Source organism: Panulirus ornatus, chromosome 19, assembly GCF_036320965.1.
Source record: "Panulirus ornatus isolate Po-2019 chromosome 19, ASM3632096v1, whole genome shotgun sequence".
Classification (NCBI taxonomy): domain Eukaryota; kingdom Metazoa; phylum Arthropoda; class Malacostraca; order Decapoda; family Palinuridae; genus Panulirus; species Panulirus ornatus.
In genome coordinates this window covers 12,997,959-13,024,848 of record NC_092242.1, presented here as the reverse complement: position 1 = coordinate 13,024,848, position 26,890 = coordinate 12,997,959, and the positions used below count along the sequence as shown (strand labels likewise).

The following is a 26,890-nucleotide window of genomic DNA, read 5'->3' as shown; positions in this document are numbered from 1 at the left end:
GGCCCCACAGACCTTTCCATGGTTTACCCCAGATATTTCACATTCCCTGGTTCAATCCAATGACAGCATGTCAACTCCGGTATACCACATCGTTCCAATTCACTCTATTCCTTGCATGCCTCTCACCCTCCTGTATGTTCAGGCCCTGATCACAAAATCTTTTTCACTCCATCCTTCCACCTCCAGTTTGGTCTCCTGCTTCACCTTGTTCCCTCCACCTCTGACCCATATATCCACTTTGTCAACTTTTCCTCACACATCTCTTCATATGTCCAAACCATTTCAACACACCCTCTTCAGCTCTCTCAACCACACTCTTTTTATTTCCACACATCTCTCTCATCCTTTTATTACTTTCTCAGTCAAACCTCCTCACACCACATATTGTCCTCAGACATTTCATTTCCTACACATCCACCCTCCATACAACCCTATCTATAGTCATGCCTTGTGACCATATAATATTGTTGGAACTACTATTCCTTCAGACAACCGTTTTTGCTCTCTAAGATAACATTCTCTCTTTCTAAACATTCTTCATCGCTCCCAGAACCTTCGTCCCCCTCGCCCACCCTGTGACTCTCTTACGCTTCCATAGTTCCATTCGCTGCTAAGTCCTCTGCCAGATATCCACAACGCTTAACTTCCTCGAATTTTTCTCCATTCAAACTTGCATCTCAATTAACTTGTTCCTCAACCATGCTGAACCTAATAACCTTGCTCATATTCACAATTATTGTCAACTTCCTCCTTTCACACACTTTTCCAAACTCAGTCACCAACTTCTGCAGTTTCTCACTTGAATCAGCCTCCAGTGCTGTAACATTGGTGAACAGCAACTGTGTGTATGTGCATGTGTCAGTATACATGTATGTTATTATTATTATTTTGCTTTGTCGCTGTCTCCCGCATTTGCGAGGTAGCACAAGGAAACAGACGAAAGAAATGGCCCAACCCACCCCCATACACATGTATATACATACACGTCCACACACGCAAATATACATACCTATACATCTCAATGTACACATATATATACACACACAGACACACACATATATACCCATGCACACAATTCACACTGTCTGCCTTTATTCATTCCCATCGCCACCTCGCCACACATGGAATACCATCCCCCTCCCCCCTCATGTGTGCGAGGTAGCGCTAGGAAAAGACAACAAAGGCCCCATTCGTTCACACATGGATGTATATATATGTATATGTATGTTTATGAAAAACACCTTTTTGCTTTCCATCTCTATCATTTGAAAAAAAAAAAAAAAAAAAAAAAAAGCTTCAATGTCTAAGCTACATTTTTTTTCCAATTTCAAGAAAATAGTGAAATTGGAAAAAAATGTAGCTTAGACATTGAAGCTTATTCTTTTTTTTTTTTTTTTTTTTTTCAAAGTGAAAGAGATGGAAAGCAAAAAGGTGTTTTTCATAAATGTACTGGAAAAGTTGAGGTCCAGATAAATTTTTGGTCTGTCAAGGCTTTATTATGGCGGATGACCAACTACCTACCCTCATGTATCCAAGATATGGTTGTACTTTGTGTAATGAAGAAAATTGAGAAACATCATAAGCCAATATTCCTGTTTCATGGTAAGAGAAGTGGACCAGGCAGTATGATACAGTGGTTAAATTGATGAAAACTACTATTGACGTTTGTGTAAATGAATTATACATTTCCCTTTTCCATAGCCAGAGGTTGAACCATTATGTGACATTCATTTTTTTCATTTCATTTCAAGCTAGAAGTTTCAGTTTTCTAAATTATTTCTTACATTTTTCATATGTATATATATGTATATGTGTGTATGTGTGTATGTATGTGTATATGTATATATATATGCATATATATGTATATTATCCCTGGGGATAGGTGTGAAAGAATACTTCCCACGCATTCCTCGCGTGTCGTAGAAGGCGACTAGAGGGGACGGGAGCGGGGGGCCAGAAATCCTCCCCTCCTTGTATTTTTTAACTTTCTAAAAATGGGAAACAGAAGAAGGAGTCACGCGGGGAGTGCTCATCCTCCTTGAAGGCTCAGACTGGGGTGTCTAAATGTGTGTGGATGTAACCAAGATGTGAAAAAAGGAGAGATAGGTAGTATGTTTGAGGAAAGGAACCTGGATGTTTTGGCTCTGAGTGAAATGAAGCTCAAGGGTAAAGGGGAAGAGTGGTGTGGGAATGTCTTGGGAGTAAAGTCAGGGGTTAGTGAGAGGACAAGAGCAAGGGAAGGAGTAGCAGTACTCCTGAAACAGGAGTTGTGGGAGTATGTGATAGAATGTAAGAAATAAATTCTCGATTAATATGGGTAAAACTGAAAGTTGATGGAGAGAGATAGGTGATTATATTGGTGCATATGCACCTGGGCATGAGAAGAAAGATCATGAGAGGCAAGTGTTTTGGGAGCAGCTGAATGAGTGTGTTAGTGGTTTTGATGCATGAGACCGGGTTATAGTGATGGGTGATTTGAATGCAAAGGTGAGTAATGTGGCAGTTGAGGGAATATTTGGTATACATGGGGTGTTCAGTGTTGTAAATGGAAATGGTGAAGAGCTTGTAGATTTATGTGCTGAAAAAGGACTGGTGATTGGGAATACCTGGTTTAAAAAGCGAGATATACATAAGTATACGTTTGTAAGTAGGAGAGATGGCCAGAGAGCGTTATTGGATTACGTGTTAATTGACAAGCGCGCGAAAGAGAGACTTTTGGATGTTAATGTGCTGAGAGGTGCAGCTGGAGGGATGTCTGATCATTATCTTGTGGAGGCTAAGGTGAAGATTTGTATGGGCTTTCAGAAAAGAAGAGTGAATGTTGGGGTGAAGAGGGTGGTGAGAGTAAGTGAGCTTGGGAAGGAGACTTGTGTGAGGAAGTACCAGGAGAGACTGAGTACAGAATGGAAAAAGGTGAGAACAATTGAAGTAAGGGGAGTGGGGGAGGAATGGGATGTATTTAGGGAATCAGTGATGGATTGCGCAAAAGATGCTTGTGGCATGAGAAGAGTGGGAGGTGGGTTGATTAGAAAGGGTAGTGAGTGGTGGGATGAAGAAGTAAGATTATTAGTGAAAGAGAAGAGAGAGGCATTTGGAAGAGGGCAAATGAGAGTTAGGGTGAGAGAGTATCATTAAATTTTAGGGAGAATAAAAAGATGTTCTGGAAGGAGGTAAATAAAGTGCGTAAGACAAGGGAGCAAATGGGAACTTCAGTGAAGGGCGCAAATGGGGAGGTGATAACAAGTAGTGGTGATGTGAGAAAGAGATGGAGTGAGTATTTTGAAGGTTTGTTGAATGTGTTTGATGATAGAGTGGCAGATATAGGGTGTTTTGGTCGAGGTGGTGTGCAAAGTGAGAGGGTTAGGGAAAATGATTTGGTAAACAGAGAAGAGGTAGTAAAAGCTTTGCGGAAGATGAAAGCCGGCAAGGCAGCAGGTTTGGATGGTATTGCAGTGGAATTTATTAAAAAAGGGGGTGACTGTATTATTGACTGGTTGGTAAGGTTATTTAATGTATGTATGACTCATGGTGAGGTGCCTGAGGATTGGCGGAATGTGTGCATAGTGCCATTGTACAAAGGCAAAGGGGATAAGAGTGAGTGCTCAAATTTCAGAGGTATAAGTTTGTTGAGTATTCCTGGTAAATTATATGGGAGGGTATTGATTGAGAGGGTGAAGGCATGTACAGAGCATCAGATTGGGGAAGAGCAGTGTGGTTTCAGAAGTGGTAGAGGATGTGTGGATCAGGTGTTTGCTTTGAAGAATGTATGTGAGAAATACTTAGAAAAGCAAATGGATTTGTATGTAGCATTTATGGATCTGGAGAAGGCATATGATAGAGTTGATAGAGATGCTCTGTGGAAAGTATTAAGAATATATGGTGTGGGAGGCAAGTTGTTAGAAGCAGTGAAAAGTTTTTATCGAGGATGTAAGGCATGTGTACGTGTAGGAAGAGAGGAAAGTGATTGGTTCTCAGTGAATGTAGGTTTGCGGCAGGGGTGTGTGATGTCTCCATGGTTGTTTAATTTGTTTATGGATGGGGTTGTTAGGGAGGTGAATGCAAGAGTTTTGGAAAGAGGGGCAAGTATGAAGTCTGTTGGGGATGAGAGAGCTTGGGAAGTGAGTCAGTTGTTGTTCGCTGATGATACAGCGCTGGTGGCTGATTCATGTGAGAAACTGCAGAAGCTGGTGACTGAGTTTGGTAAAGTGTGTGAAAGAAGAAAGTTAAGAGTAAATGTGAATAAGAGCAAGGTTATTAGGTACAGTAGGGTTGAGGGTCAAGTCAATTGGGAGTTAAGTTTGAATGGAGAAAAACTGGAGGAAGTAAAGTGTTTTAGATATCTGGGAGTGGATCTGGCAGCGGATGGAACCATGGAAGCGGAAGTGGATCATAGGGTGAGGGAGGGGGCGAAAATCCTGGGAGCCTTGAAGAATGTGTGGAAGTCGAGAACATTATCTCGGAAAGCAAAAATGGGTATGTTTGAAGGAATAGTGGTTCCAACAATGTTGTATGGTTGCGAGGCGTGGGCTATGATAGAGTTGTGCGCAGGAGGGTGGATGTGCTGGAAATGAGATGTTTGAGGACAATGTGTGGTGTGAGGTGGTTTGATCGAGTAAGTAACGTAAGGGTAAGAGAGATGTGTGGAAATAAAAAGAGCGTGGTTGAGAGAGCAGAAGAGGGTGTTCTGAAATGGTTTGGGCACATGGAGAGAATGAGTGAGGAAAGATTGACTAAGAGGATATATGTGTCGGAGGTGGAGGGAACGAGGAGAAGTGGGAGACCAAATTGGAGGTGGAAAGATGGAGTGAAAAAGATTTTGTGTGATCAGGGCCTGAACACGCAGGAGGGTGAAAGGAGGGCAAGGAATAGAGTGAATTGGATCGATGTGGTATACCGGGGTTGACGTGCTGTCAGTGGATTGAATCAGGGCATGTGAAGCGTCTGGGTTAAACCATGGAAAGCTGTGTAGGTATGTATCTTTGTGTGTGTGGATGTGTATGTATATACATGTGTATGAGGGTGGGTTGGGCCATTTCTTTCGTCTGTTTCCTTGCGCTACCTCGCAAACGCGGGAGACAGCGACAAAGCAAAAAAAAAAAAATATGTGTGTGTGCATATATGTATATATATGTGTATGTGAGCAGATGTGCCTTTCTTCTTTTGTTCCTGGCACTACCTCACTAATGCAGGAAATGGTAATCAAGTATGAAAGAAAATAATAAGATATGTCCCTTTTTTTAAATCAGGTATTACCAATCACCAGTCTTTTGTCAGGAGACAGCTCCACAAGCTGCACACCATTTCCATTCACCTCACTGAATATCACACATTCTTCCACATTATTCTCTTGCCTTTAAATCACTCATCACCAGTACCCAATCTCTTGCTTTGAAACTGCTGACACATTTGCTCATTTGCTTCCAAAACTCCGTGCCAAAGACCTGTCTAGGTGCATAAACACTAGTTATTATCCATCTTTTGCAATCCACTTTCATTTTCATCCACATTGGTCTGAAGTTCACTTCCTTGCTCTCTGTCACATTCCCACAATTCCTGCTTTCTTAATAGTGCTACCCCTTCTTCAGTTATTGCCCTCACACCATCCCTAATTGCTCAAAAAAATGTTCAATGCATCCTTACATCTCCAGTTTGGTCTGCCTGTTTTCTTTGTTCCCTCTTCTTCTAACACATATAGCCTCTTTTTCAACCTTTCTATACTTGTTCTCTCTGTACTTCCAAACCATTTCAGCACATCCTCTTCAGCTCTCAACCACTTTTTTTTTATTACCATAACTCTCTATTACCTTTTCATTACTTAATTAATCAAACTACTCACACCATATATTGTTCTCAAACGTTTCTTGTACAACACACCCATCCTTCTCCATGCAGTTTTATCTATAGCCCATGACTCACATTCATATAATATTTTTGACTTCCCAAATATTGGTCTGTCCCAAAGCCTTCACCCCCTCACCCATCCAATGACTTACTTCCACTTCCATGGTTCCATTTGCTGCCAGGTATCTAAAACACTTCTGTTCCTCCAATTTTTTTCTATTTAAACTCACGTCCCAACTGATACAAAAGATATATGATAAATGAAGGATATTTTGCTCAAAACTTTTGGGTTGGTAGTAACCTGAGATTGCTGGTTACCCATGTATATATGATATGAATGGTCTGATTTTCCATTGAAATGGCAACAGTTGCTGAATCAGAGAGTATAATCAATGTCATGACAGAGTGTGATATATTAAAAGTTAGCTATGATGTTTCAGATAGTCCATACATGGGAATTAGATGGGAAAATTTTTGGTGTAGAATATAGCCCCCATATAATATGGGTTTCTTTAACTTGTACGACGACTTTATAATGACAAATCACAAGGAACATGACCCCATCATTATGCAAGAACTCCCCGTATTTACATCCACAATCCATTGGTGGGGATAATACTCATTTCTTCTATCACAGCTGTCTTAAACTAGTTTAGCTCAGTTTTGTCCTGCCAAGAGGTGACATACACGTCTCCCCACACAGACATCATTGCCATGTAGCAGTAGATTCATCCATATATGTAATATAAATTTTATGTAATTTTTAGTGGACCAAAGTGTTCCACCAGAAGAAAAACACTATAAAACCAAAGTGATATTAAGAGCAGCATTGTAATTATGATTTTATGAAAAGAAATTAGTTTTCCTTTAAGGGTTCCCAACATTACAGATCATTACTTTAAACTTTTTGAGACAGTGAACAGTGACGCAGTGATATACAAATCTTAGTGGACATAAGCTGCGTAATACATTGACATGCATGAATACGCAGGCGAATGTGATTCAATCTTTAAGTTGCCACAAAAGTATTGACAGAGTCATCTGTAAACCATTCATCAAAAGATGCAAATATAGGGCATATTTGCATGAGTGGTAATAAATACAATATGTTAAGTAATAGAACTGTGAGTGCTAGCATTATACAAAAGCTCAAAAAGTTGTATGATAAATTTCAGAAAATGGGTCCCCATGAATGTAGAACTCCCTCATCATACTTTTTGTATAGGAAATTACACACAGAAGAGTAGACTTAGTGTTTTTACCTGGTTCGGTGGATTTTCTCAGCTTCCACCTAATTTGTTGACTCATTCTTCCTTATAATGTTATATTAGAAGGTTTATATTAAATAATTATCATGTACAGTGTTGTAGTCTATTTTTGCCTCAATTTAACCAGGTTTTCTTTCATCAGCACTACCTGAAAGTCCATGCTGTTCGTTGCCATGCATGTGACTGTGGTCAGTCTTTCAGCACTGCAGCTTTGCTTGCCCACCACCGTCGTGCCTGTGGACTGCAGCTTTTATGTGGTTGTGGCCGCAGTTTTTCTTCTGTTGAAACTTTGCAAACTCATGCTCGCCGTTCTGCCCATGCCTTCCATCACTCCACAGTCCAAGCATTAAGGTACATTGGTTCCATAGTTTCTACATATCCTTCCCATTCCTAGTTTTCTAAAGAAGTTACTTTAATTTCACATTTCAAGGCAATATTGTTTTTAGTATACCCTACTCTTGCAAAATGTTAGCATGTTTACTGAAAATAGGTATTGTGTAACTGAGAAATATGTTGAATTTATAGATGTTAAGATAAATATGTTGAATTGATAGATGTGTTTAAAAAGGAAAAGGAAAATTTTTCAGACATTGTTTTATTATAGGCTATTTGGGCTAACTAAGGCTGCCAGGGAAAAATTGGCCTATATTGGTCTTAAAGCTAGGCCTGTAACCTTGACATAGCTAATCACAAAATGTTAGGCCTCTAGGTCTATGGTTCAGCCATGAATGTGTAACAAACAAATACATGCATACATGCACATACACATGAAGGCCAATGTGCTTTAGCATAAAACGTTGCACAGATTCTGAAGTACACACATTTAGGTACTGTGGCATCTCGGGTGTGATGGTGTGGCCTGTAAGAGAGTAACAAACAAATGCTCAAATTCTTAAGGGCCATTTGTTAATTTATAATGTTGCCCAGATTCTGAAGAAATTACTAACAAAGTGCCGTATGTGCTATGGTTTGGCTGGTAAAGAGTATTGAACAAATGCACTAAGACACTCAACATTGTTATATTTTAGATTATATATTTATATTTATATTTATTTTGCTTTGTCGCTGTCTCCCTGCGTTTGCGAGGTAGTGCAAGGAAACAGACAAAAGAAATGGCCCAACCCACCCCCATACACATGTATATACATACACGTCCACACACGCAAATATACATACCTATACATCTCAATGTACACATATATATACACCCACAGACACATACATACATACCCATGCACACAATTCACACTGTCTGCCTTTATTCATTCCCATCACCACCTCGCCACACATGGAATACCATCCCCCTCCCCCCTCGTGTGTGCGAGGTAGCGCTAGGAAAAGACAACAAAGGCCCCATTCGTTCACACTCAGTCTCTAGCTGTCATGCAATAATGCCCAAAACCACAGCTCCCTTTCCATATCCAGGCTCCACACAACTTTACATGGTTTACCCCAGACGCTTCACATGCCCTGATTCAATCCACTGACAGCACGTCAACCCCGGTATACCACATCGATCCAATTCACTCTATTCCTTGCCCGCCTTTCACCCTCCTGCATGTTCAGGCCCCGATCACTCAAAATCTTTTTCACTCCATCTTTCCACCTCCAATTTGGTCTCCCACTTCTCCTCGTTCCTTCCACCTCCGACACATATATCCTCTTGGTCAATCTTTCCTCAGTCATTCTCTCCATGTGCCCAAACCATTTCAAAACACCCTCTTCTGCTCTCTCAACCACGCTCTTTTTATTTCCACACATCTCTCTTACCCTTACATTACTTACTCAATCCAACCACCTCACACCACACATTGTCCTCAAACATCTCATTTCCAGCACATCCACCCTCCTGCGCACAACTCTATCCATAGCCCACGCCTCGCAACCATACAACATTGTTGGAACCGCTATTCCTTCAATCAATGCCATATTTGCTTTCCGAGATAATGTTCTTGACTTCCACACATTCTTCAAGGCTCCCAGGATTTTCGCCCCCTCCCCCACCCTATGATTCACTTCCGCTTCCATGGTTCCATCCGCTGCCAGATCCACTCCCAGATATCTAAAACACTTTACTTCCTCCAGTTTTTCTCCATTCAAACTTAACTCCCAATTGACTTGACCCTCAACCCTACTGTACCTAATAACCTTGCTCTTATTCACATTTACTCTTAACTTTCTTCTTTCACACACTTTACCAAACTCAATCACCAGCTTCTGCAGTTTCTCACATGAATCAGCCTCCAGCGCTGTATCATCAGCGAACAACAACTGACTCACTTCCCAAGCTCTCTCATCCACAACAGACTTCAGACTTGCCCCTCTTTCCAAAACTCTTGCATTCACCTCCCTAACAACCCCATCCATAAGCAAATTAAACAACCATGGAGACATCACACACCCCTGCTGCAAACCTACATTCACTGAGAACCAATCACTTTCCTCTCTTCGTACACGTACACATGCCTTACATCCTCGATAAAAACTTTTCACTGCTTCTAACAACTTGCCTCCCACACCATATATTCTTAATACCTTCCACAGAACGTCTCTATCAACTCTATCATATGCCTTCTCCAGATCCATAAATGCTACATACAAATCCATTTGCTTTTCTAAGTATTTCTCACATACATTCTTCAAAGCAAACACCTGATCCACACATCCTCTACCACTTTTGAAACCACACTGCTCTTCCCCAATCTGATGCTCTGTACATGCCTTCACCCTCTCAATCAATACCCTCCCATATAATTTACCAGGAATACTCAACAAACTTATACCTCTGTAATTTGAGCACTCACTCTTATCCCCTTTGCTTTTGTACAATGGCACTATGCACGCATTCTGCCAATCCTCAGGCACCTCACCATGAGTCATACATACATTAAATAACCTTACCAACCAGTCAACAATACAGTCACCCCCTTTTTTAATAGATTCCACTGCAATACCACCCAAACCTGCTGCCTTGCCGGCTTTCATCTTCCGCAAAGCTTTTTAGATAAAAGGGATAAAAGAGAATAATAATGAGACCATTAGCTGTTAAGTTGACTGTCTTTTTTTTATTAAATGAATGCTGCCCTCTGTTGCTGTCCTACTACTTGCTTTACTTAACTTCTAGACAAACCTGAGTAGCTGCACTTAAACTATGTAATCCTGATGAATTTATGGAAAAATTTTGGATTTTCTCCTCCCTTGTTTGTGATATTCTTTTTGTTCCTCCCTTCTTACCTTGCTATTCTTATACTTTTGCTTTCTTGTACCCTAAAATTGCTGGCTGGCTGTGTTTCCACCTTTATTTTTGTCACAGGACATCGCAAAGCTCCTTTGCTTTTTGACCTTTTATTGATCTGTTCCTATCTCCTTATCTTCCTTATGTATTTGAAGCTAGAGGTACCCATGTTCCAACAGCTTTGTAAGTTTCATAGAACTGTTCACCACAGTGCCCTGGTTCCAGGCTAATGAACTTCATTTCCCAATTTATGGTTCTATTTATGTGTAGTTGCTATAGTAATATCTCCTTTTTAAATCTTGTCTCATCTGTGTTCTTCTTCATCCCCTTTACCACATAATGACACTTAAGCATACATGATCACTTTTACCAAACGGTGTACCTTTTATAATGTTCTAAATATGTCTGACCACTATTCGTGTGTTACAGGCAGAGTTTTACACTCTTGTTGCCCCATCTCTTAGCTGTGTATAAATATGTACTATATTATTACTCGTGTGCACACACAAATACTCTTCAGCCAGAGCCAGTTAACCATTTATTGATAAGTCTGATGGGAGGATGAATAGCTGGGATTGGGTGTGGGCTAACTGCTGTGCCCAGGATTTGATCCCAGGTTGGCCCAGGGTAAGTCATGGTCTACAACACTAATCGTTACATCACAGAAGCCCATGTGTGTATTTTTGTAATTATATATATTGACTACCAGTTTCTACTGCGTGCAGAGAGAGATTTACACTTGTAGGGCCCCTGTCAAACATTCTCTACTATTGTGCAACTTCCAAAATTTATTTATGCTGGATGCATGAACCATGTCCTCTGTCATTGTATTCCATTGATCCACTACTCTTATACTATTAAAGTGTTTCTTTTCATCTTTTTTAACAAGATTTCTGTTAATTTTGTTATTTCCTCTAGTTGCTCTATCCATACATCTCTCAAAGAACTGTTCTCTCTATTTCATTGATCTGCTTTATAAAACTGAAAGGTTGTGATCAGGTCACTATCCAGTTATCTGTCTTTAAAGGTGGGCAAATTTAAAACCTTTATCCTTTCCTTGTAAGTCAGTTCTCTTAATTCTAGTTGTCCTCCTTTGGATCTACTGTTCTTAGCTATTTGTGCTTCTTTAAGTTCATTAACCAAACCTGAGAAGGATATCCTATGTTTGGCCGTATGTAGGATATAAATAGCTTGCTAAATATACTCGTATACTTGAAAGCCCTTCTAGTATTTGTCAGCAGACATAATGTCTCCCTAACTATTATCGTAATGTGGGATTCTGGCAACATGTTAGAGACATTGTCGGCTCTCAAGTCCTTCTCGTGTACAGAATCCTTAAGCTTATTCCCCGCTGGATAATAATCATACTGAGGCGTTTCATGTTGTCCCATCCTTATTACCATACATTTCCTCATGTTGAATTTCAGGAGATTGTTTATCAGGCCAACTTTGGTGTTCGTTTAACTCCCCTCATAAGTTGATACAATGTTTAAGTCCTCTGATAAGATGTTGCCATCCTTCTCACTTTTAAGTACCCTCATGGCTTATGCATCATCTGTAACATATTCAGATAGAAGTCCATACCCTCTGTAGAATCACTTACACGGATCAAGAAGAATAATGATCCCAGAATTGAACCCCATGACTGCTGGTCATGACCCATGTGATGAAGGCTCCTCTGACTTGCATCCTTGTTTTCCCTTTCACTGAGATAATCATCTCTTCATTGAAGAAGTCTCCATGTTATTCCTGCTTGGCAATCTAGATTCTTAATCTGTAGTGTCCAAAGCATTTTGGTCGTCGATACAAAAAAAGTCAACCCAGCCTTCTTCCCTCAGATATAATCTCCCTAAAACTGTGCTTGTCTCATTAAGGTGGTTTCATCTGTATAGAAAGTAATTCATTTGCTTTCTAATTAACTTTTCTCCAGAACCTTGAAGACAATGCTTGTCAGTGACACTTTAGTTCAGTACTTGTTCCTTGTCTCATTTCATGTAGACAGGTATGACATTAGTCCTTTACCATTTCCTTGGTATTTTGTCTCTTTTCAGTGACATCTTGAACATTGTTTCAAGAGGTGTATGTAATTACCAATTTTGTACTTTGTGGAGTTATATGCATATGGAGCCTCATCCCTTATCTATTACACTTCTTTGTTCATGCATTCTTTAATAACCATGCCCTTAGTCATCTTATTTCACTTATGCATCACACTTATACTATAAAAGTACTTTACATCTCTTTATCAAGTTTCTTCTTAAATTTCATGTCCTTTGGTTGTTCTATCCCTACTTCTGTCACAAGAACTGTAAGAAAAGGATTGATGTTTGGAGAATATCCTCCAAACACTATAAGGATGTTTCATGTTTGTACTTTTCAGTGATATACCACTGATAATAATTCTAACTGATCAATAAAAGTGGGGATGAAAAATTTCATGGCTTTGTATAAACACGAGTGAAAAAATTGACGCATCTGTCTTGTGCCAAGGCAGATGACCAAAGTATATACAGGGAAAAGTAATTGGCAAAAGGAAAGTTGAAGAGAAGACTGATTTTTGTAGACCAGGGATTCAATTTGTAAAATTAGTCTTATAGATGGCGCCTAAGTAATTCATCTTTTTGTAGACCAGAGATTCTTGAGAGGAATCTTGACAAGTTTATTTTCTTGTGTTGTACTTATATGATGGGTTTGCAGAAGTTAATTTTCTAAACTACTTTAATGCTTCTCCCATTTTTTTATCAGGGCAAGGAAGACCTCTCTGGCAGATCCATCTTTAAGAAAACAGTCACCTACACAAGATCCCTCTCAAGCTGTTTGGACAAGTCATTTTCCATTCAAGTAAAGTTGCACTTTAAATACAGTAGATTGTTGTACTTTTTTCCCCCCACCTTAATAGTGTAGCATCAAAAGCAAATGAATGATGTCTCACTTGCGCTCTTCCAGTCTTTAGCTCTTACGTATTGAACCCACCACTTACAGCCACACTCTACTGCCCAACAACTCCACTGCTTCATCTGCTCTAGTTTAGCCTGTTGACATGTCCCCTCATGTACTACTGTGTTCCTATTCAATCCAATGCATGCCTCTGTATGCAAAGGCACTGATATCCCATAACTTCCTTCTCTTCTGTTACTCTGACTCGCCTTTCCTCATTATTTCCAACACCCAGCCTGAGCCTTTCAGATAGATGAGCTCTTCTTGCTTGCTTGCTTGGTTCCTTGTGTTCCTGCCAGTAAAAATTGAAATCCAAAGAGGGAAGGATTTTTGGACCCCAACGTCTGCCTATCTTCACCACCACCTGTGACACATACACATAGGGAATGTCCCTCTCCCTAGTGCTCTCCAAACTTGTTTTGTAATGTTGATGTTAGGTGTGGTATTGTTTAAAATGTTACTGAACAACTGTTTATATAAAAATGCATTTAAAAAGGAATGTGAATAGCCAAAACTTAACAAACTTGTAAACATTTACAGGCTATGTACTTTAGCTACTGCATCAGGTTCACCCATTCAGTTTTTTTTCCCCTCACATTCTTTAATAGAAGAGTGCCTAAGTATTAGAATCCTTACATTACTTTAGAAACCTTGCCTCAGTCAGCATTGCTTGGATAATGAGTAGGGTTTGCTTTCTAGGTATCACAGTATTGATGACAAAGGCAGAGGGGAAAGAAGTATGGTAGAGATAATAACCACATCATCCTCATCCTCTGAGCAATCCACATTTGGTTCAGTGCCGCCTTCTATATGTCCGGCTCCTACTACCATCTGTTCAGCCTCTTCCTCCTTCAGTCAGGTCTCTCCTTTGCATCTTCAGCAACCAACTCATCTGTTAGCAGCTATTGCACTGAGTGAACTTGCTGCAACAGCTATGAAAAGGTATAGTAGTATATTGTGATATATATTCTTATGAACAGGGTTTTTAGACATGACTTTTACTACATTTTTTGAGCCTGACAGTGAACTGAGAATACAGGTACACCTTGACCCATTCTTGGAATTATTTGGGTAGATTATATGGAAACTCGCAGAGTATTCTCTCTATATATAAGTTGAACCTACGTGAATCAGTGTTCCTTGAACAGGCATCAGGTTGTATGTACACAGGGACCCAGTAGAAAATATGCAGGTTGTTGGATGACCTAAGTAATGAGGAGAATAATTTATCTTCGTGTTAATTGGAGAGGAAAGTGACGAATAACAAAGTGAAGAAAAAAGTGACAAAAAAATTATATTAGCAAGAATGTATGAGGAGGGGAGACTAGCAGGGAGACATTTCCACACATTTCCACTACCCTCTGACTACTAAAGGTTATGTAACCACTGCATTTAGTGTTCTAATTATGTAATCCTGGGGAAATTAGGACTTCAGAAACAGATGATAGGTAAAGACTGAATATTTACAAAGAAAAGCACTCCCAACATTCTCCCCACGTATGTCAGCCAAAGTGTTAGAGAATGTGTGGATCAGGTGTTTGCTTTAAAGAGTGTGTGTGAGAAATATTTAGAAAAACAGATGGATTTATATGTGGGATCTTTTGGATCTGGAGAAGGCATATAGTGAGTTGATAGAGATACTTTGTGGAAGGTATTAAGAATGAATGGTATGGGAGTTAGGGTGCTAGAAGCAGTTAGAAGTTTTTGTCAGAGGTGTAAGGTGAGTGTATGAGTAGGGAGAGAGGAGTGAATGGTTCCTAGCTAAGGTTGGTCTGTAGCAGGGGTGTTTGATGTCACCATGGTTTTTTAATTTGTTCATAGATGGGATGGTGAGAAAGGATAATGCAAGAGTCTTGGAGAGAGGGGCAAGTTTGTAGTCTTTTGGGGATGAGAAGGCTTAGGAAGCGAGTCAGTTGTTTGCCTATGATACAGCACTGGTGGCTGATTTGAGTGAGAAACTGCAGAAATTGGTGACTTAGTTTGGAAGTGTGTGTGTGAAAGGGGAAAGTTGAGAGTAAAGTTATAGAAAAAAGCAAGGTTATTAGGTTCAGCAGGTTTGAGGGACAAATTAGTTGGGATGTAAGTTTGAAAGGAGAAAAATTGGAAGAAGTGAAATGCTTTAGATGTCTGGGAGTGAACTTGGAATGGAACCATGGAAGTAAGTCTTATGTTAGGGGAGGGGATGAAGGTTCAGGGAGAGCTGAAGAATGTGTAGAAAGAGAGAACATTATTTGGATGGGCAAAAATGGGTATGTGAAAAGGAATAGTGATTCAAATTATTGTATGATTGTGAGGCATGGGCTAGGGTGGTGTGGATTTGTTGGAAATGACTTGTTTGAGGACAATATGTGGTGTGAGGTGATATGTCCGAGTAACTAATGAAAGGGTAAGAGAGATGTGTGGAAATAAAAAGAGTGTGGTAGAGAGAGCCGAAGAGGGTGTATTGAAATGGTTTGGACATAATGGAGAGAATGAGTAAGGAAAGGTTGACAAAGAGGATATATGTGTCAGAAGTGGAGAAAACAAGTAGGACCAGAAGACGAAATTGGAGGTGGAAGGATGGAGTGAAAAAGATTTTGTGACTGGGGCCTGAATGTGCTGGAGAGTTAAAGGCGTGCATGAAATAGGGTGAATTGGAATGTTGTAGCATACTGGGGTCAACATGCTGCCAATGGACTGAAACAGGTCTTGTGAAATGGCTGCGGTAAACCATGGAAAGGTCTGTGGATAGCAAGCTGTGGTTTCAGGGCATTACACAAGACAGCTAGAGAATGAGTGTTAGGAGATTTGGCCTTTCTTTTGTTTCATGGCACTACATCACTGATACAGGGGTTGGTGATCAGGTGTGGGGGAAGAGAAAAGAATGTATACATTATTTTTTCTTTTCTTCATGTATTTGTGCCGTTTTCTTTATCCATTCCTAGCACCACCTTGCATCGCCACCCTCTGCATCAGCGAGGTAGCACCAGGTATTATATGTTATTCATATTTGACTGAGATTCCTTATTTTTGAAATTGTAAACAGTCATAAGTACCAGTAACTGGTTTTACTCTAAGATGGATGTATAGTAGAATTATTTTTATTTATTCAGTGGCAGCATCTTGTACTATGTGTGATAATTTCATAAATATTAAATCTAATGAGGATTAAAAATGAGTAAGTCCTTCTGTTATGATGAACATCTTTTTATTTACTTTAGCATACTAGACATAGATTGTATACATTAGTGAATCAAGACACTTTGCACACTTGATCTACCTCATGTATATGAAATCATAAAGACAAATAGGCTGATACTGTATTTTTTGTTTAGTTTACATTGGTTTCTTTTATTCAGAGTTGCCTGTGTGGATGTGGGTGTACAAACAGAGGCTGAAATGATGAGACGTTCCAGGCGAAAATCTTCTAGTCCAGGAAATTGTTGGGAACAAGCAGGAAATAGCACAGTCATCCGAAATCCTGGCAAGCGGAAACGTACAGCAGAAACTCAGACAAGGCTCACTCACAGAGATAGTAAACGACTACAAAGTGGTTCACATCTTAATTTGTCTGTTGCAGCATCAACAGTCAGTACAGGTACAAGCAGTACTAATAATGAGTGTCACACTAGCTTTATTGATGTTGGCACTGAAGAGTGTAATGATGAAGGGTCTTTTGGAAGTCTAGCATTGCAAGTTGACCTCCCCGAGTTTATTGCCTCGCAGCACAGTTCTTCTGGTACACAGACCAGCCCTCGTGTAGCTGGGCTAACACAGCCTCAGTTTCTTACCATTTCTCTGTTTGACCGGGCATGTGGTGATGATGAACCTGGAATAGCTCCATCATCAGTGACTGCTATTACATCTACACAAACAGGAGAACATCTTGATCCATTTGCATCATCACAGCTGCTGATTGAAGACGATTTGCTTGGTGTAGTTAATGATTCAGCAGTTGCTACAAGAAGACGACCCCCGTCCCTGGGTCACATACGCTCATCAAGCATTGAAACTCAAACAGATCATGATGTTCTTCTCAGCAAAAATGCAGACACTCCTGATGATACTGATGAAATAATTTTAACAACTACTGAAACCCAGACAGACCCAAGCAGCCTTCTTATTCTAAATGGGAGTAATGCATACCAAGGTCCTGGTTCTTGTCAGACTTCAGGATCATGTCAGGTACATGGGAGTGATAGTTTGTGGTGCACAAGTGAAACACAAACATATGAAGATTTCTCCGATATTGAACAGTTTATGCGTTCAACCATCCATACACAGACACCAGATCACAGCCATAGTGAATTGTTTCCTGAACTTTCTTTCACCCACACTCAAACTCAGACTAGTCTAGATGATCCTCCAGCACTTGTGACAACTCATACACAGACACCTACAGGTAAACATCCTCCTTCAGGAATATCTGAAATTTAAATATATGATGTAATACATGAAGTTAGTGAAATTATTAAAATTCCATGTATTATGTAGGTGTGCTTTTTTTACTGCTAGCTGTACAAAGTTCAAAAGTTCATTTGCATTATCTCTAATGAATGAGATTGATTATTTTGTTTTGGTTAAAAAGTCTTTAGGTGTACGTTTCTACCCTAATTATAAATTGGGACAATTTTTGCCATTAATTCCATTGTAAGATGGTGTTGAAATACCAAAACTTTTTTTTTTTTTTTGTATGAATTAAAATCCCACTGGGTACATAACCATTGCCATTTAATCACACAAACATAACTTGCCTCCAATTCTTACAAGTGGATCCTCCTCACTCTTGCCAACATTTTACATTTATTCTTTTCAGTTGAATTAGAATATTTTCTTTCAAGATAAGTCATCCAGCACTGTATTCTATGTTGCCTTGATTAAGTTCCATGTCGCAATGTCTGTGCTTGCTGATTTGTTTGGATTTAGGGCTCTTAAGGAACAGATCATGTATGCTCATTAATTTGTTCAAATTTAGATATTTTGTGGCTATTTATTTATGCAAGTTTTTCCTTTTCTTTGCCTCAGTCTCATGCAAATTTGCAAGGAACACATCCTGAGGATTAAACATATTTAAAGGATTTGTTTATTGTTGAAGCCATATTATTGGTATCTTGTTGGTTTACCATTATCTTGAGATTGAAGGGTTAAGAGAAATGTTGATTAAGATGAGAGGAAGAAAATCATTTTGTATGGGCTAGCTCCAGTGGTTGTAGGTGGATAATTATTTCTTAAACAGAAAATCTGCTTTTATTTCGAGGCAACAGGAGTGGTTATAGATATGCAACTTGGCACTACTTAAGGTGAAATGTAAGCCCCCCCCCACCTTTTCTTAATAAACTTATCACTGTATTAATGAAATAAACCTCAGAAAGTCCCAAGAACATTACTATTACTTATGCCAATCATTTTCTTTTACACCAAAACACTGCAAACAGTTCTTAACTGCAACCACATAGCCTGTGACAGTCTTGGTTTTGTTTGTTGAAATTATAAGGCCAAGGTGTTTAATTAACCAGTTGGTAATGGTAAGAGTTGACTACCTAAATTGAAAACATGAAAAACCCACTAGCCATGCCTCGTTTGAATATCTTATTCCCATGTACTGTGGCTGTCATGCAAAAAGTAAATTGAGGAGACAAAAGTCTTGTTTGAAGAACTTGTGGTACTGGAGTGTGGTGTGCGAAGTGAGAGGGTTAGGGAGAATGATTTGGTAAACAGAGAAGAGGTAGTAAAAGCTTTGCGGAAGATGAAAGCCAGCAAGGCAGCAGGTTTGGATGGGATTGCAGTGGAATTTATTATAAAAGGGGGTGACTGTGTCATTGACAGGTTGGTAAGGATATTTAATGCATGTAGACATGCCTGAAGATTGGTGTAATGCATGCATAGTGCCATTGTACAAAGGGATAAAGGTGAGTGCTCAAATTACAGAGGTATAAGTTTGAGTATTCCTAGGAAATTATATGGGAGGGTATAAGCATGTACAGAGGATCAGATTGGGGAAGAGCAGTGTGGTTTCAGAAGTGGTAGAGGATGTGTGGATCAGGTATTTGCTTTGATGAATGCATGCGAGAAACACTTAGAAAAGCAAATGGATTTGTATGTAGCATTTATGGATCTGGAGAAGGCATATGATAGTTAATAGAGATGCTCTGTGGAAGGTAAATTGCTAGAAGCAAAGTTTTAAAATTATAGATGTAAGGCATGTGTACGTGTAGGAAGAGAGGAAAGTGATTGGTTCTCAGTGAATGTCGGTTTGCAGCAGGGGTGCGTGATGTTTCCATGGTTGTTTAATTTGTTTATGGATGGGGTTGTTAGGGAGGTGGATGCAAGAGTTTTGGAGAGAGGGGCAAGTATGCAGTCTGTTATGGATGAGAGGGCTTGGGAAGCGAGTCATTTGTTGTTCCCTGATGATACAGCGCTGGTGGTTGATTTGTGTGAGAAACTGCAGAATCTGGTGACTGAGTTTGGTAAAGTGTGTGAAAGAAGAAAGTTGAGAGTAAATGTGAATAAGAACAAGGCTATTATGTACAGTAGGGTTGAGGGACAAGTCAATTGGGAGGTAAGTTTGAATGGAGAAAAGCTGGAGGAAGTGAATTGTTTTAGATATCTAGGAAGTGGATTTGGCAGCAGATGGAACCATAGAAGCAGAAGTGAGGGGGCGAAAGTTCTGGGAGCGTTGAAGAATGTGTGGAAGGCGAGAACATTATCTCGGAAAACAAAAATAGGTATGTTCGAAGGAATAGTGGTTCCAACAATGTTATAGGGTTGCGAGGCAAGGGCTATATATAGAGTTGTGTGGAGGAGGGTGGATGTGTTGGAAATGAGGTGTTTAAGGACAATATGTGGTGTGAGGTGGTTTGATCAAGTAAGTTATGAAAGGGTAAGAGAGATGTTTGGTAATAAAAGAGTGTGGTTGAGAGAGCAGAAGAGGGTGTTTTGAAATGGTTTGGCCACATGGAGAGAATTAGTAAGGAAAGATTGAGAAAGAGGATATATGTGTCAAAGGTGGAGGGAACGGCGAGAAGTGGGAGACCAAATTGGAGGTGGAAGGATGGAGTGAAAAAGATTTTTAGCGATTGAGGCCTGAACATGCAGGAGGGTGAAAGGTGTGCAAGGAATAGAGTGAATTGGAACGATGTGGTATACCGGGGCGGACGTGCTGTCAATGGATTGAACCAGGGCATGTGACGCATCTGGGGTTAAACCATGGAAAGTATTGTGGGGCCTGGATGTGGAAAGGGAGCTGTGGTTTGTGCATTATACATGATAGCTAGAGACCGAGTGTGAACGAATGTGGCCTTTGTTGTCTTTTCCTAGCGCTACCTCGTGCGCATACAGGGGGAGGGGGTTGTAATTTTTATGTATATATACGTTGAAATGTATAGGTATGTATATGTGCGTGTGTGGACGTGTATGTATGTGCATGTGTATGTGGGTGGGTTAGGCCTTTTTTTCGTCTGTTTCCTTGCGCTACCTCGCTAATGCAGGAGACAGCGACAAAGTATTATAAATATATAAATTATATATTTTATTTATTTATTTATTATACTTTGTTGCTGTCTCCTGCGTTAGTGAGGTATCGCAAGGAAACAGATGAAAGAATGGCCCAACCCACCCACATACACATGTATATACATACACGTCCACACACGCACATATACATACCTATACATCTCAACATATACATATATATATATATACACACGCAGACATATACATATATACACATGTACATAATTCATACTCTCTGCCTTTATTCATTCCCATTGCCACCCTGCCACACGTGAAATGACAACCCCCTCCCCCCACACGTGCACGAGGTAGCACTAGGAAAAGACAAAAAGGTCACATTCGTTCACACTCAGTCTCTAGCTGTCATGTATAATGCACCGAAACCATAGCTCCCTTTCCACATCCGGGCCCCACAAAACTTTCCATGGTTTACCCCAGATGCTTCACATGCACTGGTTCAATCCATTGACAGCACATCCACCCCGGTATACCACATTGTTCCAATTCACTCTATTTCTTGGACATCTTTCACCCTCCTGCATGTTCAGGCCCCAATCACTCAAAATCTTTTTCACTCCATCTTTCCACCCCCAATTTGGTCTCCCACTTCTCATTCCCTCCACCTCTGACACATTTATCTTTGTCAATCTTTCCTCACTCATTCTTTCCATGCGACCAAACCATTTCAAAACACCCTCTTCTGCTCTCTCAACCAAACTCTTTTTATTACCACACATCTCTCTTACCCTTTCATTACTTACTCGGTCAAACCACCTCACATCACATATTGTCCTCAAACATCTCATTTCCAGCACATCCACCCTCCTCCGCACAACTCTATCTATAGCCCACGCCTCGCAACCATATAAACATTGTTGAAACCACTATTCCTTCAAACATAACCAGATTTGTTTTCCAAGATAATGTTCTCGCCTTCCACACATTTTTCAAAGCTTCCAGAACTTTCGCCCCCTCACTTCCGCTTCCATGGTTCCACCTGCTGCCAAATCCACTCCCACATACGTAAAACACTTCACTTCCTCCAGTTTTTCTCCATTCAAACTTACCTCCCAATTGACTTGTCCCTCAACTCTACTGTACCTAATAACCTTGCTCTTATTCACATTTACTCTCAGCTTTCTTCTTTCACACACTTTACCACACTTTACCAAACTCAGTCACCAGCTTCTGCAGTTTCTCATCCGAATCAGCCACCAGTGCTGTATCATCAGCGAACAACAACAGACTGCATACTTACCCCTCTTTCCAAAACTCTTGCATTCACCTCCCTAACAATCCCATCTAGAAACAAATTAAACAACCATGGAGACATGACGCACCCCTGCCGCAAACCAACATTCACTGAGATCCAATCACTTTCCTCCCTTCCTACACGCACACAAGCCTTACATCCTCGATAAAAACTTTTCACTGCTTCTAGCAACTTGCCTTCCACACCATATATTCTTAATACCTTCCACAGAGCATCTCTATCAACTCTTATCATATGCCTTCTCCAGATCCATAAATGCTACATACAAATCCATTTGCTTTTCTAGGTATTATACATATATATATATATATGGGAAAAAGAAGGAGTCACGCGGAGAGTGCTCATTCTCCTCGTAGAATCAGATTGGGGTGTCTAAATGTGTGTGGATGTAACCAAGATGTGAAAAAGGGAGAGATAGGTAGTATGTTTGAGGAACGGAACCTGGATGTTTTGGCTCTGAGTGAAACGGAGCTCAAGGGTAAAGGGGAAGAGTGGTTTGGGAATGTCTTGGGAGTAAAGTCAGGGGTTAGTGAGAGGACAAGAGCAAGGGAAGGAGTACCAGTACTCCTGAAACAGGAGTTGTGGGAGTATGTGATAGAATGTAAGAAAGTAAATTCTCGATTAATATGGGTAAAACTGAAAGTTGATGGAGAGAGATGGGTGATTATTGGTGCATATGCACCTGGGCATGAGAAGAAAGATCATGAGAGGCAAGTGTTTTGGGAGCAGCTGAATGAGTGTGTTAGTGGTTTTCATGCACGAGACCGGGTTATAGTGATGGGTGATTTGAATGCAAAGGTGAGTAATGTGGCAGTTGAGGGAATAATTGGTATACATGGGGTGTTCAGTGTTGTAAATGGAAATGGTGAAGAGCTTGTAGATTTATGTGCTGAAAAAGGACTGGTGATTGGGAATACCTGGTTTAAAAAGCGAGATATACATAAGTATACGTATGTAAGTAGGAGAGATGGCCAGAGAGCGTTATTGGATTAGGTGTTAATTGACAGGTGCGCGAAAGAGAGACTTTTGGATGTTAATGTGCTGAGAGGTGCAACTGGAGGGATGTCTGATCATTATCTTGTGGAGGCTAAGGTGAAGATTTGTATGGGTTTTCAGAAAAGAAGAGTGAATGTTGGGGTGAAGAGGGTGGTGAAAGTAAGTGAGCTTGGGAAGGAGACTTGTGTGAGGAAGTACCAGGAGAGACTGAGTACAGAATGGAAAAAGGTGAGACCAATGGAAGTAAGGGGAGTGGGGGAGTAATGGGATGTATTTAGGGAATCAGTGATGGATTGCGCAAAAGGTGCTTGTGGCATGAGAAGAGTGGGAGGTGGGTTGATTAGAAAGGGTAGTGAGTGGTGGGATGAAGAAGTAAGATTATTAGTGAAAGAGAAGAGAGAGGCATTTGGACGATTTTTGCATGGAAAAAATGCAATTGAGTGGGAGATGTATAAAAGAAATAGACAGGAGGTCAAGAGAAAGGTGCAAGAGGTGAAAAAGAGGGCAAATGAGAGTTGGGGTGAGAGAGTATCATTAAATTTTAGGGAGAATAAAAAGATGTTCTGGAAGGAGGTAAATAAAGTGCGTAAGACAAGGGAGCAAATGGGAACTTCAGTGAAGGGCGCAAATGGGGAGGTGATAACAAGTAGTGGTGATGTGAGAAGGAGATGGAGTGAGTATTTCGAAGGTTTGTTGAATGTGTTTGATGACAGAGTGGCAGATATAGGGTGTTTTGGTCGAGGTGGTGTGCAAAGTGAGAGGGTTAGGAAAAATGATTTGGTAAACAGAGAAGAGGTAGGAAAAGCTTTGCGGAAGATGAAAGCCGGCAAGGCAGCAGGTTTGGATGGTATTGCAGTGGAATTTATTAAAAAAGGGGGTGACTGTCTTATTGACTGGTTGGTAAGGTTATTTAATGTATGTATGACTCATGGTGAGGTGCCTGAGGATTGGCGGAATGCGTGCATAGTGCCATTGTACAAAGGCAAAGGGGATAAGAGTGAGTGCTCAAATTACAGAGGTATAAGTTTGTTGAGTATTCCTGGTAAATTATATGGGAGGGTATTGATTGAGAGGGTGAAGGCATGTACAGAGCATCAGATTGGGGAAGAGCAGTGTGGTTTCAGAAGTGGTAGAGGATGTGTGGATCAGGTGTTTGCTTTGAAGAATGTATGTGAGAAATACTTAGAAAAGCAAATGGATTTGTATGTAGCATTTATGGATCTGGAGAAGGCATATGATAGAGTTGATAGAGATGCTCTGTGGAAGGTATTAAGAATATATGGTGTGGGAGTTAAGTTGTTAGAAGCAGTGAAAAGTTTTTATCGATGATGTAAGGCATGTGTATGTGTAGTAAAAGAGGAAAGTGATTGGTTCTCAGTGAATGTAGGTTTGCGGCAGGGGTGTGTGATGTCTCCATGGTTGTTTAATTTGTTTATGGATGGGGTTGTTAAGGAGGTGAATGCAAGAGTTTTGGAAAGAGGGGCAAGTATGAAGTCTGTTGGGGATGAGAGAGCTTGGGAAGTGAGTCAGTTGTTGTTCGCTGATGATACAGCGCTGGTGGCTGATTTATGTGAGAAACTGCAGAATCTGGTGACTGAGTTTGGTAAAGTGTGTGAAAGAAGAAAGTTAAGAGTAAATGTGAATAAGAGCAAGGTTATTAGGTACAGTAGGGTTGAGGGTCAAGTGAATTTGGAGTTAAGTTTGAATGGAGAAAAACTGGAGGAAGTAAAGTGTTTTAGATATCTGGGAGTGGATCTGGCAGTGGATGGAACCATGGAAGTGGAAGTGGATCATAGGGTGGGGGAGGGGGCGAAAATTCTGGGAGCCTTGAAGAATGTGTGGAAGTCGAGAACATTATCTCGGAAAGCAAAAATGGGTATGTTTGAAGGAATAGTGGTTCCAACAATGTTGTATGGTTGCGAGGCGTGGGCTATGAATAGAGTTGTGTGCAGGAGGATGGATGTGCTGGAAATGAGATGTTTGAGGACAATGTGTGGTGTGAGGTGGTTTGATCGAGTAAGTAACGTAAGGGTAAGAGAGATGTGTGGAAATAAAAAGAGCGTGGCTGAGAGAGCAGAAGAGGGTGTTTTGAAATGGTTTGGGCACATGGAGAGAATGAGTGAGGAAAGATTGACCAAGAGGATATATGTGTCGGAGGTGGAGGGAACGAGGAGAAGTGGGAGACCAAATTGGAGGTGGAAGGATGGACTGAAAAAGATTTTGTGTGATCGGGGCCTGAACATGCAGGAGGGTGAAAGGAGGGCAAGGAATAGAGTGAATTGGATCGATGTGGTATACCGGGGTTTACTTGCTGTCAGTGAATTGAATCAGGGCATGTGAAGCGTCTGGGGTAAACCATAGAAAGCTGTGTAGGTATGTATATTTTGCGTGTGTGGACGTGTATGTATATACATGTGTATGGGGGTAGGTTGGGCCATTTCTTTTGTCTGTTTCCTTGCGCTACCTCACGAATGCGGGAGACAGTGACAAAGCAAAAAAAAAAGAAAAAAAAAAAATATATATATATATATATATATATATATATATATATATATATATATATATATATATATTTATATATATATATTGGATTACGTGTTAATTGACAGGCGCGCGAAAGAGAGACTTTTGGATGTTAATGTGCTGAGAGGTGCAACTGGAGGGATGTCTGATCATTATCTTGTGGAGGCTAAGGTGAAGATTTGTATGGGTTTTCAGAAAAGAAGAGTGAATGTTGGGGTGAAGAAGGTGGTGAGAGTAAGTGAGCTTGGGAAGGAGACTTGTGTGAGGAAGTACCAGGAGAGACTGAGTACAGAATGGAAAAAGGTGAGAACAATGGAAGTAAGGGGAGTGGGGGAGGAATGGGATGTATTTAGGGAATCAGTGATGGATTGCGCAAAAGGTGCTTGTGGCATGAGAAGAGTGGGAGGTGGGTTGATTAGAAAGGGTAGTGAGTGGTGGGATGAAGAAGTAAGATTATTAGTGAAAGAGAAGAGAGAGGCATTTGGACGATTTTTGCATGGAAAAAATGCAATTGAGTGGGAGATGTATAAAAGAAAGAGGCAGGAGGTCAAGAGAAAGGTGCAAGAGGTGAAAAAGAGGGCAAATGAGAGTTGGGGTGAGAGAGTATCATTAAATTTTAGGGAGAATAAAAAGATGTTCTGGAAGGAGGTAAATAAAGTGCGTAAGACAAGGGCGCAAATGGGAACTTCAGTGAAGGGCGCAAATGGGGAGGTGATAACAAGTAGTGGTGATGTGAGAAGGAGATGGAGTGAGTATTTTGAAGGTTTGTTGAATGTGTTTGATGATAGAGTGGCAGATATAAGGTGTTTTGGTCGAGGTGGTGAGCAAAGTGAGAGGGTTAGGGAAAATGATTTGGTAAACAGAGAAGAGGTAGTAAAAGCTTTGCGGAAGATGAAAGCCGGCAAGGCAGCAGGTTTGGATGGTATTGCAGTGGAATTTATTAAAAAAGGGGGTGACTGTATTATTGACTGGTTGGTAAGGTTATTTAATGTATGTATGACTCATGGTGAGGTGCCTGAGGATTGGCGGAATGCGTGCATAGTGCCATTGTACAAAGGCAAAGGGGATAAGAGTGAGTGCTCAAATTACAGAGGTATAAGTTTGTTGAGTATTCCTGGTAAATTATATGGGAGGGCATTGATTGAGAGGGTGAAGGCATGTACAGAGCATCAGATTGGGGAAGAGCAGTGTGGTTTCAGAAGTGGTAGAGGATGTGTGGATCAGGTGTTTGCTTTGAAGAATGTATGTGAGAAATACTTAGAAAAGCAAATGGATTTGTATGTAGCATTTATGGATCTGGAGAAGGCATATGATAGAGTTGATAGA

General features: G+C 40.4%; 2 protein-coding genes across 6 annotated transcripts in view; one reads left to right on the top strand and one right to left on the bottom strand.

The window, feature by feature from the left end:
• Asciz (ASCIZ zinc finger protein) overlaps positions 1-18,828 on the top strand; it is a 38,812-nt gene extending 19,984 nt beyond the window's left edge. The window contains exons 5-7 of the mRNA XM_071673664.1: positions 13,090-13,185; positions 13,981-14,223; positions 16,620-18,828. Of these exons, the coding sequence (XP_071529765.1) occupies positions 13,090-13,185; positions 13,981-14,223; positions 16,620-17,697 (1,417 nt within the window). The 3' untranslated portion in view covers positions 17,698-18,828. The remainder of the gene's footprint in view (positions 1-13,089; positions 13,186-13,980; positions 14,224-16,619) is intronic.
• The window catches only part of LOC139755396 (uncharacterized protein CG43867), a 1,135,206-nt gene continuing 1,125,866 nt past the window's right edge, over positions 17,551-26,890 (bottom strand). For all 5 annotated transcript variants that reach the window (XM_071673657.1, XM_071673658.1, XM_071673660.1 and 2 more), the window contains one exon: positions 17,551-17,686. The gene's annotated coding sequence lies outside the window, so the exon portion shown is untranslated. The remainder of the gene's footprint in view (positions 17,687-26,890) is intronic.